Source organism: Oncorhynchus mykiss, chromosome 15, assembly GCF_013265735.2.
Source record: "Oncorhynchus mykiss isolate Arlee chromosome 15, USDA_OmykA_1.1, whole genome shotgun sequence".
In the NCBI taxonomy this organism is placed as follows: domain Eukaryota; kingdom Metazoa; phylum Chordata; class Actinopteri; order Salmoniformes; family Salmonidae; genus Oncorhynchus; species Oncorhynchus mykiss.
This window is the reverse complement of record NC_048579.1, coordinates 59205840-59223156: the sequence shown is the minus strand read 5'-3', so window position 1 is coordinate 59223156 and position 17317 is coordinate 59205840. Positions and strand designations below refer to the sequence as shown.

At 42.7% G+C, this 17317-nt stretch overlaps 1 protein-coding gene across 4 annotated transcripts in view; it reads right to left on the bottom strand.

Moving 5' to 3' along the window:
• Window positions 1–1716: 1716 nt before the first annotated feature.
• The window catches only part of LOC110490458 (synaptotagmin-1), a 213885-nt gene continuing 198284 nt past the window's right edge, over window positions 1717–17317 (bottom strand). For all 4 annotated transcript variants that reach the window (XM_036944838.1, XM_036944841.1, XM_036944839.1 and 1 more), the window contains 2 exons: window positions 9431–9564; window positions 1717–5852 (listed from right to left, as the gene is read on the bottom strand). In XM_036944838.1, coding sequence (XP_036800733.1) covers window positions 5646–5852; window positions 9431–9564 — 341 coding nt within the window. In that variant the 3' untranslated portion in view covers window positions 1717–5645. The remainder of the gene's footprint in view (window positions 5853–9430; window positions 9565–17317) is intronic.

The following is a 17317-nucleotide window of genomic DNA, read 5'->3' as shown; positions in this document are numbered from 1 at the left end:
TATGTAAAATGCGTATGTAAAATGCGTATGTAAAATGCGTATGTAAAATGCGTATGTAAAATGCGTATGTAAAATGCGTATATAAAATGCATATGTAAAATGCATATGCAAAATGTATATGTAAAATGTGTATGTAAAATGTGTATGTAAAATGTATATGCAAAATGTGTATGCAAAATGTGTATGCAAAATGTGTATGTAAAATGTGTATGTAAAATGTGTATGCAAAATGTGCATGCAAAATGTGCATGCAAAATGTGCATGTAAAATGTGCATGTAAAATGTGTATGTAAAATGTGCATGTAAAATGTGTATGTAAAATGTATATGTAAAATGTATGAATATGTGGCAGAAAAGCTGTAAAAAAAACTAAAAATATATTTGTCCTCCTGTGGAAGGGTTAATAAAAAAGAAAAACATTAGATTGTTGACCTAAGAGGTCAGTTCCACATTACTACTGCTGGTTCAAATCCAATGCAAAGAGAAGATATCCTTAAATAATTGTCTGAAAGTTACCAAACCATTATACGTTTATAGAATAAAACCATTTCAACCAAACCAAACCCAGGTTCATTCGATGCATTCGATTTCTATCACCAATTCAGAGTGAAAGTTCAATTCTCTTAAGTCATCTGAGAGTATTCCTGGGCTATGTTCAAAGAATCTTAAGTGGATAGTATGCACTTTCAGATCTCCTGGTGGATAACGTTGACGGGAAGTTTTGCAGATGTTCAGATCAGCAAATATGGGTTCGATCTCCATTGTCTGGGCAATAAACACGTGAACTGCTACGAATTTGACTAATGTATCAAGTATACTGGATGAAGACTCAGAAGGTATGTGTTACTTCCTTTCACACTGTGTGTTCCCATTCACTTTCTCTGTTAGTCATTTGATAATGTCTGAATGATTGTCGGGTCATTCCATCTCAAAAAGCACTAGAAAGGATTTTGACACCCACCATCTCAGATTGTTCTGAAATAATTGATGTTGTTATAAAACTATAAGATTAGCCTTCATGCAACATTATTTTGTTGAAATATAATTGGATCGATGAGGAATTAAGCTAGTTGATTGCATCCAAATTGACCATTTAAATAGGGATCACATAATATTCACTAAATATAGTAGCTAACATCCTTTCTAGCAATGAGTTAAACATGAGGAATCCAAACAAATGGTCAAAAAGCCACCCACGGACCCCCCATTACCCCACACCACTGCTACCCCAACAACCAGTATACAGTATCAGTTCTCTATGTTTGACAAGTAGTATGAAGCTGTGGCTTGTAGTATTGCTTATCCATAATATGTAATGTATTCCCTGTGAATCTGGAGATGTTTTTTTCCCCTCATAAAACAAATTGTAATTTAAATCACTTGGATTATTTACTGTGAATTTACCAGGTTTTGACCACTAGATGCCACTGTTGCTGCTATACTGCCACACTCTTTTATACGTTTTTCTGGCCTCTGTTGATTAAACAGATTACAGCATTTCCTAGATTTGGCTCATTATGAAAATAAATCTAGGTTTTATAAGCACTCAATGTTTATTATTCAATTCACTCAATGCTTCTTACTCTTATGCTGATGAAGGCATGTTGTCGGAAATGTGAATGTCAGTATTATCTGCTCGCACATCAAAATTCAAATAAAAAGTTGGTAAGTGAACCAAACCAGTATCCGGAAAAAAAGAAGCACTTGAAAAGGCTCTGTATCAACAGGAAATAAAACATTTTTATTGATAATTTGTGTATATGAAGTTATATAACAACAGTCAAAAACTCCACAGAATGAATCACTACACAAAGTGAAACAAAACTGTAAAACACCTCATAAAAAAATGAAGGTATACACAGCAATATACAGTATCTGTCAGCTCGCTGTCACCGCGAGCGATATGGCAGGAAAAACAGCCCAAACAGTTGTACAAGATTACAGAGAAAATGTCAACACAGAAAATACTCAAGCAGGCAGTTGATATACACAAAGGCAACTAGGATCTTTCTACAGCATCAGACTCTAATACTTTACACAGCTTCGTCTTGAAAGGTTAGAGTGGCTTTTTGTTGTTGTCATTTTAGAGAATCGTGTATGTTTCTGGTCACACAGTGAGATGTATGGGCTTTTCTTGAATAGAGTGTGAGGGGTTTTGCTTCCACGCTTTAGTAGGGGGGACTAGTAAAAGTAGCATTACATTGCTGCTAATGGCTTTTCTTGTGGTGAGTTACACACCTCACAATCTGATCCTGTAATGCTGCCTCTTACTGTAGTGTCGTCCTCTCAAGAGTTTGACGCTTTCCTTTTCTTTTGTTGAAACATTTTGATTTCCTTCCCCTTTAAATGCCGATTACAGCCTTTCGTTCGTGATTTAGTCGTACCCCTGTGGATCTGCTCATCCCATTAAAATACTGAGCCTACGTTTTATCCTCGTTTTATTTAAACAAGCGTTTTTTTGTAATTCATGATTTAAGGGATGCACAATAAATATGTTAAATGAAAAAATATATAGATCAAGAGGGAATGTAATTCATTAGAGCACATACTGCTGTGATTAAATGTATGTTCAACGTTTCTGGAATGTATAGTTTATCCGGGGAAGGTCTACCCAAAAGGGTATTTAAATACATATATTAAAACACACACATATCAACATATTTCTGCAACAATGAAAGAAAAGTGGCAACTACGAATCCCACAGTTAATCACCACAAACACACAGTCCATTCTTTACATTCAGAGTTTTCATTTCAAATATAAAAGTATTTTCAACAGGGTTGTAAAACATAACTTATTAATAAAAAATAATCATAATTAGATATAGTATAGTAGATCAGGTTGATACAACGATGGATGACGTTATCATGACAAGATGTGATACGTTTCAATATGATAAATAAATTACTTTTTGGAAAATTATGAAAATATGTACATATGCACTTTCAGAGGGCGAGGGGTCACTTAAATGTTTTCATGTGTGTGTGTGTGTGTGTGTGGGTGTCATATTTTGGTATTTCCCATTCCCAATATGTCCTGAAATTTCTGATGCTGGATCTGTGTGCAAGAAAAAATGAACTAGATAGGAGGGAACCCTTAACAGAAGGATTTTAGATGTCAGACTCCAACCACCACAGATTCTACATGTGCTGTGTCCTAACCATCTCACTGGAGAGGAACACGTCTGACTTGATAGGAGTCAACTTTAAATATTCATTTTTTTCCTCAGGCAAACACAACCCACACAACACTATGGGATGAACATACAAGTATTGCACAGTGCTCAACGAAATGCTGTGTGAATCCCACCACTCTAGCTCTCCCATAAAGCGTTCTATAACTCCTGTGTGTAGCCCTGTCAATCAACCAACCAGCCGCTGCACAGTTATAAGAACTGACGATGCCACGCACTCTCTCAGCATGTGGAAGGGAAATGGCAGTACAACGTCACTACAGAACAAACTTGTCACTATTGATAAAGTCTACACCTCTAAGCACGCACGGCAGTCACAGTGACACACAAAGCTTTCCTCAGAGACGCCTATGGAATGACAAATAGCTTTTTCATAATAGCGCTATCAACTACACAACGACATTGAAAACATTTAGAAGCTACTCCTGAAGCTAGCATCCAGTATATGCATCGAGGTTCCTCCAAGATAAGAGACTTCACGGATTTCATGGATTCAAACGTCTTACTTATTCCTCTTATTGGACCGTAGTAAAGGACATAAAAACAAATATTATCCCCTATGCAGATCATTAACTTTTGCAGTCATTGTTTATATCCCATTGTTCTCTTGGTGTTGTACTGAGAGCCAACAATAGAAAACTGTCTAACTACGGTTTACTCAACAAAGAGATACAGTTATATGGTTGTTGCTTTCATGTACTGTTCCTTTAATTAAATAACAAGAACCAGTCGGGCTCCTGGATAGAAGCTCCCCTGCGCATTGAGCGTCCTGAAATAAGGCCCGTCAACATAGTGTAAAGAAGTCAACAAGCTATTGCCGGTCAAAGACATACAGTGCAAAACAGTAGCCGTACAGAAAGTAAGATTGGCAGTATAACATGGCTAGCTCTATTGCCACTGTGAGAAGGCAACACAAAGCAGAGACTGCTATTTAGGGCACCTTGTGCAGCCAAATACCTTGTTCCCGATAAACCAAAGCTACGACCACTACCTAGTGGGAGTGTGCATGGAGAGAAGGTTAGTATACATGTGTCACCTCCCTGAAAATGGCAGTGTTTAGAAACTCACTTTACTTCCAGTCAATATAATAATCGTATACTGACCCATCAAATCACTCACTTCAGCTTTAATCTAGATTAAATAGATTGAAGGCAAGGGGATGTTATCATAAGAGACAGCCCCATGGTGTTGGTAGATCTCCCCCCATCCCAGCCTTTAGCAAATATTGTTTAAAAAATCATGCAGTTTACAAAAAAAAATCAGCTGAATTTATCAAAAAAATTGTCATCTAAAAGTCAATTTTCCATCTTTGGAGACCTTGAGACTCCAATGTCCTGAACATAATCAGTTTCCAACAACAAGGCTATTGAAAGTAAGCAGTTAACAAAATATTGTTCAACAAGCTTAAGGACACAATGGCTACTCCTTGATTCTATTTCATATGGGGTCAGTTTCAGAGGGGGGTTGGCGGAATAGTCGTTTGGGTTTAAGAGGACCGGTCTGTAAAAAAAGGAATAATAATTTAATGAAAAGATGGCCTTTAAAATGAGGACCTATTTCATGTAAAAGTAACTGACTGTGTCACAAGGTGATGCCCTGCTCAAGGAAAAGGAAAAAGGCTAACCGGTTTGCATCGATTTGAGAGATCCTCCAGAACATTGTGTTTCAAGCAAAACAAGTAGGTCCTCTGATGGAGAAATGTGTATAAAAAGGTGTATAATAAAACCATTTGCTTGTATACTATCCAGCAGAATATATTTTCCCATGAAACCATAGTAGTTAACGGCCTAGTTTTCTGTGTATTTCAACTTTTTTTCTGCAATGGTTCATTAGTAAACATAAAGCCAGACACCGTCCTTTACAATGTGACTATACTGCCATTAGCATCTTACAGGGTGGAATTGCTTTCTTCTTCCTCTGGAATGCAATAAGGTCCATTTTTTTATCCTGTAATATATAATATCGTCTCTCCTATATCTGCATTTACATCATTTAAAATAGAACATCTTATTAAAAACATCCAGATATACATCGATTAGGAAACGGGTAACAACATACCAACATAAATTAGAAATCATTTTTGCCTGCAGACTGATATATACAACTGTGGTACAATAAATGTCTTTCAGTCATGCGCTATCTATACAGATCATATTGCTTAAAAGGGGGAATTTGGTTAAGGGGAATCAGGGTGCAGAGATGGACAACATAGTCAGGGGCGGGGACTCCCAACCTGACAAATAGAAACACAAATCTGAACATCAGGGCCTAGGGGGGTTTGAAAGAACCATTGACAATTACAAAAGAAGACGGTAAGACAAGTAGTATGGAGTTGGTGGGAAGGATGGGTGTTGGCTGGATTGGTTTGACGGTGGATGGACTCATATATCACTGAGGTATTTACACATACTGGCTAAAGAACATTATGGGAAAGGTGCTGAAAGGGCCCTGCCTATTTTTTTGTGGAGAGCTGAGCGTCCACCTCCTCCTCCACCTTCAGCACGTGCCACTGGGCGATGGGTCTCCTGGGGTTGGCCAGCATATCCGACCAGTGGCGCAGCTCCGTCCCCGAGCTGTTGAGGCCCACAAAGACCTTGCCGATGGCATCGTTCTTGCCGATCTTGTCATAGTCCAGAACGGTTACAACAACTTGAACTTTCTGTAAGGGGAAAAGTAGGGAGGAAGACATTGGAAGAAATTATGAGTTTGAGGGATACACACACTGTACACATAACTAAAGTAATGTAGTGGTAAGATTTAAAGCTCACAGACTATAGTCATGGACGTTTTATGATTTGTGTAGTGCTGAGACGTTTTCTTGAGCACTCAGTATTCACCCAAAGTAACAGAGAATAATAATATTGTCTCAAGTCCCCAGACAGCCTACTTCCTCTATTGAGCACAACGATTGGTTTGACGGTGTGTGTTCGGCTACCTACGTTGGCTAATTTCTCAAATTCCAAAAGCAGTACAATTAGAATACAAGTGGGTGTAACCTCCACTCTGTCTAATGCTCCTGACTAACAGAGTGGCCTATTTGAGTGAAGAGTGACATGCTCCCTTGAAGAGCCAGTCCTAAGTGCTAATTAGCAGTAGATACCATTTGAAGACTGGGCCTGAATCTTTCCAGAGCCAAACGCACAACAGATTGTAATCTCACTCAGAGGTCAACCTTTCAACCTCAGCATGTGTTTATTCAAAGTGTCTCAGCAATGAGGGGTGATCCGTGTGTCATCTGCTGGAAGGGAATATGAATCAGCACACTAAGAGCTCTGATTAAGTTTCGATCCACATGAGAGAGGAGAGAGGAGCTGCTCTACCTGTGTAGGTGCCGAGTCACTGTTCTCCCAAAGCATGTAATGAAACGCTGCACCAAGTCTCAGACTGTCAGTTGGGGTCAAGTAGCTTTTAAAGAGATAGTTGACCCCCTCAAATCCCTTTTGAGGTATAACAACGACAGGCACACATGTATTTGGGTTGTTCTATCCCTTTAAAGAGAAGGACCCTCTGTGGAGGCGGGAGTGTACTTAGCAGTATAGGCTTCCTCTACTGTCTCCCCTCTCTCTCTCTCTCTCTCTCTCTCTCTCTCTCTCGAATGAGTGTGTATGGAATGTTCCGATTGGCATCCTCACAGGCTAGGAGGGGTTAGGCAGCGAAATGAAACGGAGACACATGGAACCAAACTCGTGGTTTGTGAAGTGCTAAATCAATTTGAGGCAATTACTTTTTTATGCCTGGCGTGTTGACGCCTGCTCACAGATAATTCCCCCTTGGTCCAATTTGCATGCACTTTATCTTCTTTAATTCTCTGGGCCTAGTAGCTTTAAAGTGCTTTCTCATGAAGCCATTTGTCCTCAAAAACGGTGAACGCCATATTAAACCATACTCTATGTACATTTCATTGCACTGGATAAAAAAACGTACTGAATTGCACCGTGAAGAAGAGATATTTAAATGTTCAAATGTAATCATACGCCAAAGGCATGTAATCAGGGATGTGTTGAGAATGGCATTACTTCTCACCACTCCCCTGTGCAATTGTCTTGTAAACTTGTGAAATTAAGGCATTTAATGAGAAATCATATGGGGGGGTCAATTGAGTCAATTGGAGGTGTACCTGTGGATGTATTTCAAGGCCTACCTTCAAACTCAGTGCCTCTTTGCTTGACATCATTGGAAAATCAAAAGAAATCAGCCAAGACCTCGGGGAAAAAAAATGTAGACCTCCACAAGTCTGGTTCATCCAGACTTGGAGCAATTTCCAAATTCCTGAAGGTACCACAATCATCTGTACAAACAATAGTATGCAAGTATAAACACCATGGGACCACGCAGCCGTCATGCCTCTCCTTCCTTAGAGGTGTTCTGTCTCCTAGAGATGAACGTACTTTGGTGCGAAACGTGCAAATCAATCCAAGAACAACAGCAAAGGACCTTGTGAAGATGCTGGAGGAAACATGTACAAAAGTACTATATCCACAGTAAAACGAGCCCTATATCGACATTACCTGAAAGGCCACTCAGCAAGGAAGAACACACTACTCAAAAAACGCTATAAAAAAAGCCAGACTACGGTTTGCAACTTCACATGGGGACAAAGATCGTACCTTGGAGAAATGTCCTCTGTTCTGATGAAACAAAAATAGAATTGTTGTTTGGAGGAAAAAGGGGGAGGCTTGCAAGCCAAAGAACACCATCCAAACCGTGAAGCACGGGGGTGGCAGCATCATGTTGTGAGGGAGCTTTGCAGCAGGAGGGACTGGTGCACTTCACAAAATAGATGGCATCATGAGGTGTGAAAATTCTGTGGATTTATTGAAGTAACATCTCAAGACATCAGTCAGGAAGTTAAAGCTTGGTCGCAAATGGGTCTTCCAAATGGACAATGACCCCAAGCATACTTCCAAAGTTGTGGCAAAATGGCTAAAGGACAACAAAGTCAAAGCTATTTTTGTTTCATCAGACCAGAGGACATTTCTCCAAAAAGTACGATATTTGTCCCTAACCGTAATCTGGCTTTTTTTATGGCGGTTTTGGAGCAGTGGCTTCTTCCTTGCTGAGCGGCCTTTCAGGTTATGTCAATACAGGACTAGTTTTACTGTAGATATAGTTACTTTTGCACCTGTTTCCTCCTGCATCTTCACAAGGTCCTTTGCTGTTGTTCTGGGATTGATTTGCACTTTTCGCACCAAAGTAACGTTAATCTCTAGGAGACAGAACGCCTCTCCTTCCTGAGCGGTATAATGGCTGTATGGTCCCATGGTGTTTATACTTGCATACTATTGTTTGTACAGATGAACGTGATACCTTCAGGCGTTTGGAAATTTCTCCCAAGGATGAACCAGACTTGTGGAGGTCTACAATTTTTTTTTTGAGGTCTTGGCTGATTTCTTTTGATTTTCCCATGATGTCAAGCAAAGAGGCACTGAGTTTGAAGGTAGGCCTTGAAATACATCCACAGGTACACCTCCAATAGACTAATTGAAATCATTTGAGTCAATCAGAAGCTTCCAAAGCCATGACATCATTTTCTGGAATTTTCCAATCTTAGAGTTTAAAGGCACAGTCAACTTTGTGTATGTAAACTTCTGACCCACTGGAATTGTGATACAATGAATTATAAGTGAAATAATCTGTCTGTAAACAATTCTTGGGAAAATTACTTGTGTCATGCACAAAGTAGATGTCCTAACCAACTTGCCAAAACTATAGTGTGTTAACAAGAAAAAACTAGTTTTAATGACTCCAATCTAAGTGTATGTAAACTTCCGACTTCAACTGTAGATGGCTTTCTTTCATTGTTCCCTATATTCTGAACCCGTTCCTTCGATGTATTTTAGTCTGTCGATAAAATAACAATTAAAGGTACACTAATGCATTACACACCTGCATTAAGTATGAATACTAACTACTGAGAAGCGCATAGGAAAGGCATACATTTACTAAGCCTGAATCGGGCCCATGATGAATAGAGCCTGAGACTGATTATCCTGTACAGGCTAAGGACCACACATTCACATTAGAATTTCAAGCCACCAAATCACTCTTAGTAGCCACAAGCTTTGAACACAATCTCCTTGTCATTTGTCTAGGTGTTGGCTCAACGTCTTATTTGAAGTATTCTTTAAAAAAAACTTGACTTAGTGGTTTATGACTGAGATCAATTAGATCTAGTCTTAATGCTTCAACAACATGGAGAACTCCCAAGATGCACATGGGGATGTACAACACCATTACCTGGATTTGCTCGAATGGCACTTCAAAGCTGAAGGACTCGTTGTAGTAAGGGTTGAGGGTGTTCTTCTTGATTGTCGTCTTCTTCTTCTTCAGCCTCTTCCCGTTCTGCATCAGGTGGATCTTCACGTAGGGATCTGAGGAAAGAAGAGAGGCCCAGGTTAGACCCTACTGCATCAGGTGGATCTTCACGTAGGGATCTGAGGAAAGAAGAGAGGCCCAGGTCAGAACCCACTGCATCAGGTGGATCTTCACGTAGGGATCTGAGGAAAGAAGAGAGGGCCAGGTTAGACCCTACTGCATCAGGTGGATCTTCACGTAGGGATCTGAGGAAAGAAGAGAGGCCCAGATTAGACCCTACTGCATCAGGTGGATCCTCACGTAGGGATCTGAGGAAAGAAGAGAGGGCCAGGTTAGAACCTTACTGCATCAGGTGGATCTTCACGTAGGGATCTGAGGAAAGAAGAGAGGGCCAGGTTAGACCCCACTGCATCAGGTGGATCTTCACGTAGGGATCTGAGGAAAGAAGAGAGGCCCAGGTTAGACCCTATTGCATCAGGTGGATCTTCACGTAGGGATCTGAGGAAAGAAGAGAGGCCCAGGTTAGAACCCACTGCATCAGGTGGATCTTCACGTAGGGATCTGAGGAAAGAAGAGAGGCCCAGGTTAGACCCTACTGCATCAAGTGGATCTTCACGTAGGGATCTGAGGAAAGAAGAGAGGCCCAGGTTAGAACCCACTGCATCAGGTGGATCTTCACGTAGGGATCTGAGGAAAGAAGAGAGGGCCAGGTTAGACCCTACTGCATCAGGTGGATCTTCACGTAGGGATCTGAGGAAAGAAGAGAGGGCCAGGTTAGACCCCACTGCATCACGTGGATCTTCACGTAGGGATCTGAGGAAAGAAGAGAGGGCCAGGTTAGAACCCACTGCATCAGGTGGATCTTCACGTAGGGATCTGAGGAAAGAAGAGAGGCCCAGGTTAGACCCTACTGCATCAGGTGGATCTTCACGTAGGGATCTGAGGAAAGAAGAGAGGGCCAGGTTAGAACCCACTGCATCAGGTGGAGATTCACGTAGGGATCTGAGGAAAGAAGAGAGGCCCAGGTTAGAACCCATTGCATCAGGTGGATCTTCACATAGGGATCTGAGGAAAGAAGAGAGGGTCAGGTTAGACCCTACTGCATCAGGTGGATCTTCACGTAGGGATCTGAGGAAAGAAGAGAGGGCCAGGTTAGAACCCACTGCATCAGGTGGATCTTCACATAGGGATCTGAGGAAAGAAGAGAGGCACAGGTTAGAACCCACTGCATCAGGTGGATCTTCACTTAGGGATCTGAGGAAAGAAGAGAGGCCCAGGTTAAGAACCTACCGCCACAAGGCATATACACCCTCCCTTTCTAGTGTATATACACTCATATGTTTTAGTCACACCTTGTCTGTCACTTTATTTGGATATATCAACACGGAGATGAATCACACAATCTGATAACATTCACCGTACTTACAAACCCATTTCAAATCATATGCAAGAGAAACAGATTTGCGCCCAATTTCTATGAATAGAATTTCGCTGCTTTTTGAAGTGGCTCATGTTTTCGCCACGTTCACTGGAGGGCCTCATTTCTGTTCTCCAGTAATGACGACTGAAGCCTCTCCAGAGTGGGCCTGCTGTGGCCGGCCCTGTGGCCCCCCTCTCTCTGGTAATCAGGTCAAGAGGACCAGTAAAAGATGCAGACTCACCCATCAGCCTTCCTGCTTTATCATTGGCAATCAAGACGTTGGACTAGCATGGCTAGCAACCCTGATTTTTTTTTACTCCTATCGGAATGGTAATGACAAGCAGGAAGTAGAGGGGGGAGAGGAAGGAGTGGAGTGGCACCCTGTTTGAGACAAGACACTTGAGTTTTGGAGAACTAATGAGCCTTGCTAATGGACTGCCATTGAAAGCAATTCGAGCTAGATAGTGGACACAGACTTATCTCAATGAATACAGGTCACGCCATTTATCTTTCAAGACGAGACAGTGTTTGTTGGTTCTAGGATCAACAAACACAAATAAATAGGATAGGATATGGCATGGTAATTAGGCTAAATGACCAACAACATTAATGGAAAGGATGGCAGTTACAATTGAGCACCAGCATGGTAATGCACCAATGAAGCAAGGCATCAGTATCAATCCTCATAATGCTCTCTTGTTCTAAAATACTGCTTGTTCTCATAATCTACATGTATCTGTGGCTCCCAGATGCCTTTATTAGGATGTCCTTGATGCTCATGGAGTAGGGCTGGAAAATACAGTTTTGACTGTGTAACTCCTAGCAATGGCAAACATTTGTTATCCAACTTAAGAGGGCAAGGACGATATCTAGGCAGTTGTCCAACTGAATGTATTCAACTGAAGTGTGTCTTCTGCTGAATCAGAGAGGTGAGGGGGGCTGATTTGATCAACATCCACAGTGCCCAGGGAACAGTGGGTTAACAGCCTTGCGCAGGGCTAGAACGACAGATTTTTTTACCTTGTCAGCTCAGGGATTTGATCCAGCAACCCTCTGGTTGCAGGCCCAACGCTCAACCCACTAGGCTAAGTTACCTGTAAATGTTCATACTTGATTTGCCTTGTCAGGTACAGGTGTCCAAAACAATATTTTCTGTCCTAAAGCATTCTGTCCTAAAGAAAAATGTATCAACCCCTACAAGAATGTAGATTCATTATAATAATTTACATTTCCTGTTGCTGCAGGCATATTTTCCTGCTGTAGATAACTGTCTCAAATGAAGACCCTACATCTGTAAGAGCTGATTGGTCACTGGCAGGTTCATCCCATAGCTGTGTGGACAGTGTACACTGAGACACAGAGAAAAAGAAAGGAAAGAAAGGCAATGGACAGAGGGAAAGAAAGAAAAAGAAAGGACATTGACAAAGAGTGACAGCGAGAGAAAGACAGAGAGAACTGAGTGAACGAAGAGAGTGAGAGAGTGAGTGGACAGAATGAAGAGAACAGCTAGAACAAAAAGAGAGAGAGAGAGAGAGAGAGAGAGAAAGAGAATGCAGCCTCGAGAGCGGGTGTCCATTGTGACGTTTATTACTCTCCTGCGGTGCGGTGAGGGTTGTGCGATGATAAAAGAGACAGTGGAGGAGAGGTGTGTGTTAGTGAATAGGCCCAGCAGTATCTAAATGGGAATCTTCTCCAGTGTCGGACTGTGAGCATCACATGGCCGTATCATCACTTTCTATCAGACTCTTCCATCAACAACCCCTTTATTGTTTCTTTCTCTTTCTTTTTTGTTGTGTGCAGGGAATTCTCTTCAGCCCAGTTCCTTCTTTATAGGTTCTACTAACGTCCCTGTAGGAAACTAAAGATGTGTCATGAGAGAGCCGATTACAAACAATCAGACTTCTACAGCTTTGCTGCTTTTCTAATAGGTAATGATTGGAGGTTAACGGAGGGACGTTTGTGGACGAACTCTGGTCCCCAAGGTCTCTGTGGAGGTTAGGCTCAATCCCCTTGGTTGGAACTGTCACAGCAGACCGATAACAGAGGCTGCTTCAGATCCAGATCCTGTAACTCACACAGGCATTCACACACACACACACACACACAGTTCCGTTTGAATGGTATTTCTTCACCCCTGATCACGATCATCATTTGGAACAGTCTTGGACCTGTGCCGAAATCTTTTATCTCTGTATAAAAAAAGACCTCACATTCACAACGGTATAAATACATTCCAACTCCTTCCCATTCCAACCCTGTGTCTGGCTGCCTCTGCCTCATCTTGACCATCCACTCAGGCCTGGGTCTGGGCCTGAATGACCAGCACTGGATAAATGAATCCCGCTATCCCCAGAGGCTGAGGCTGAATATACACAGCAACAACATCCAGGCAGGGTTATCACAGATAACCTATCCCTCCACCGTTAGAAAAACACCTGTGGTGTCCCGTGGCTTTCAGCCCTATTCTACCCCGACTCTTCTTATCTCGCCGCCAGCATTATTGGGTTTTGGCGGGCGACGCACCCCAACTCATATCCGGCTCATTTCGGCGTCTCGTCCCAGACAGCTCTAATCTCTGCCCATTTTGTGGATGAGTGGCCGTGGCAGCTGATGTGAGGCGCCTGTCGCAAAGAGAGAGAGAGAGAGAGAGAGAGAGAGAGAGACAGAGAGAGAGAGAGAGAGAGATAGAGAGAGAGCCATCACCGTTCCTTGTGTCTGTCTACACTTTAGAATATGGACACTTTAGCATGCGTGACAGTCACTCATCTGGATCACTGGTAATGGGCCGGGTTATAATGAAAATATGCTGTGCCCATTTATGAAGAGTCCCCCTCCCTTCCCAGTGAACAGGAAGCAGCAGGAGTGTGTAGAAGTGACTAACGGGGAGGACATGTGCGATGTCGGCTGAAGGTGTTTGTGGAGGAGCAGCAGCCATAACAGGACCGTTTCTATCCCAGCTGGCTCTGTGTCAAACAGATGACAGAGGGCCTTTTAACACGACAGTGTGTACATCCAAAACAAACACATTATATTAATTCCCTACCGTTACGAGCCTATTTCAGCGTTACTGTGTGTTCACCCGTCGAATTCAACAGAATCTCTAAGATCCAGGCTTTAAGCTTGTCGATAACTAGTCATTGATGTATATTTAGGATTATAGGCCTAAGTGAAAGAGAATAGCTAATAATGCCAATCATAACTAGTCTACTGAGCGTATGAAGACCAAACGGTAAAAACAGCACGTTGGCTGCTTACTCGAGTGTTCTGTGTGTTGGCTTGCGGGGGCTGTGTACGAGATGTTGAATGAACGTCAACACAAGCAGGTTAAATATAGCTCAGCTGTCATCTTAGTTTCCCTCCCATCGTTCTGCATGGGCCATGGAGGAGGGGCTCGCAGGGCCCCACTGTCATCTCGGTTTTACACACTTGGATTTGACATGACTCATTCGCACGCGACTAAGCTACGGTGCACACACACCACAGACACACACAGAGAACGAAAAAACCAACACATGCCGCACACACACACACACACACACACACACACACACACACACACACACACACACACACACACACACACACACACACACACACACACACACACACACACACACACACACACACACACACACACTTCCAAACTTCTGCATTTCCCAAATCACCACCAAATGTGTTTTCCATTCGTTCATCATTATACTTGCACCTGGCCTCATTGCTTTCCACACCTTAGCAGTGTAAATGACTGGAGTGGGGCTGCGAACCTGGATCTCCCTTAAACAGCCGGGCAGTATGCATGAGAAACAAAATAAATAATATGGTCTCCAGACGAGAGGCTTGAAGGAATGCTGTGTGGTGAGGTGAGGGAGCACTGGCTGAGGGCAGTGAAGGTTCAGTAATACTACAGGACTGGTTGATGTGATAACCTCCTCACTGAGGAGGTCCATTACCCTGTTATGAACAGCCTCACTATCCCCTGTGACTGACAGAGAGAGAGAGAGAGAGAGAGAGAGAGAGACAGACAGACAGACAGACAGACAGACAGACAGACAGACAGACAGACAGACAGACAGACAGACAGACAGACAGACAGACAGACAGACAGACAGACAGACAGAGACTCTCACTATCTCCTGTGACTGACAGAGAGCGAGGGGGATAGAGAGAGAGAGAGAGAGAGAGGTAGAGAGAGAGACAGAGACAGAGAGAGAGACAGAGAGGTAGGGAGAGAGACACAGACAGAGAGGTAGAGAGAGGTAGAGACAGAGAGGTAGAGAGATACAGAGACAGAGAGGTAGAGAGAGAGACAGAGAGAGAGAGAGAGAGACAGAGAGAGTGAGACAGAGAAAGAGAGAGAGACAGAGAGAGAGAGATAGAGAGAGAGAGAGACAGAGACAGAGAGGTAGAGAGAGAGACAGAGACAGAGAGGTAGAGAGGTAGAGAGAGAGAGAGAGACAGAGAGACAGAGAGACAGAGACAGGGAGGCAGAGAGAGAGACAGAGAGAGTGACAGAGACAGAGAGGTAGAGAGAGAGACAGAGACAGAGAGGTAGAGAGCGACAGAGAGAGAGAGGCAGAGAGAGTGAGACAGAGAGAGAGAGAGAGAGGTAGAGAGAGACAGAGAGAGGTAGAGAGAGAGAGAGAGAGGTAGAGAGAGAGAGAGAGAGAGAGAGAGAGAGAGAGAGAGAGAGAGAGTGAGGCAGAGAGAGAGAGAGAGACAGAGAGAGAGAGGTAGAGAGAGACAGAGAGAGAGAGAGAGAGTGAGAGAGAGAGTGAGAGAGAGAGAGAGAGAGAGAGAGAGAGAGAGAGAGAGGTACACCCATAGAAATAGGCCATTATCACATTGCTGCACACAGCCGGTGAAGAGCCCTGCGGCCTTGAGAAGTGATAACTATTTTAATTCCACGGGTACTGAAGCTCTCTCCTGTGGTGAGTCATACCAATGAGAGTTGTTCCATTGTCACAATATATACTGTACTTATTACAGGGACTCACCTTGAGTCTATAATACAGGTTACCTGTACATCTTCAGCAAAGATTATGAGAAAGACACAAGTATCTTGCCTGCGATGCATTGTATGGTATATACTGTATTATAAGAGTCCCTCCAGGGATATAGTTCTGTTACGATAAAGAAGGAAGTTGCTAACAAAAAATAAACCTTCCACTGTGATTCAGGAGTGGCTCAGCTGAGAACTTCTATCAATGATTAGATTAGGTGCTCTTTGAAACAAGTTTTGCTGAACAGCATGATACAGCGACTCTGGCTGTTACGGTTATTTGGGGCAATCAGAAGAATTATGAATAATTATACATATTTGAATGAAAATAGCGGTGTCTCGTTTGCTGAGCAGTAATTAGGCTCGATAAACAGGACAGCAGTGGAGAAAAGGACCAATCCCAGACCATCAATTACTTGTCCTCCCCTAGTTCTGGCTGTGTCACGACGTGAGATAGTCACTAATTATTGTTATTATATACACGCGTGTTATTTCATCTATCTGCCAGGCTTTGACGTCTATTCTCCTGGCAAAAAGACACTTCTGGAGAAGTTGACTCTTCAAACAACGGGCTAACTGAGATATACTACTCTGCGATATCTTGTTAGAAAAACTAAATTGGAACAACATTTTGTCAGGTACAGGTGTCCAAAACAATACTTTCTGCCCTAAAGCGTGTACGGGAATTATGCTTGCTTGGTATTTGTTTATTTGGTTAATCAAACCCGGAGGCGGAGCGACGGAGAGATACCAGAGTATTGGCTCCTTTCAAAAGGAATGACAACACTCTCTTTCAAAACTTGAACAAAACAAGCCAAGCACAAGCTATTCTTCAATTCAATTTTCCGATGACATTTAAAAAAAAGTCAAATTGCTGTCATTGTGTTCAGCTTTACTACCTTATTCATTGTTCGGTTGACATCAAAAACATGAGTGTCGAAATAAGCTGTGTGAGTGGAACAAGACGCCTGTTATCTAGCCTACTGTTTGGGACTTCAATAGGGAACATGAAAGTCAAACAATATCTCCTATAATTCTCATTCCAGTCAAAACCAGGCGACAGTGTTATGTACTGATGGCCTGCTAGGCTGTGAGGCACGGGGAGGGAGAATGGACTAGATGCATGGTAACTGCAGCCTGGAGAGGGTTATGGTGAGGAGGAAGGACAGGGAAGAAGAGGAGGATAGGGGATTAAAAATGGTCCAAGGAATTGATAGGAGCGAGCCAGGGAGAAGGGACGGGTGGGGTGGACCCAGCTGTGGAAGGGGGGATTTGGGGGCTGGGGGGGGCTCTTTGTGGGGGTGGAGTGATGAATGGTTCAGATGGGCTCTTATTTCTAGTTCCTGAATGTGCCATCTCGACAGGACCATGCAGGAAAAACACATAGCTG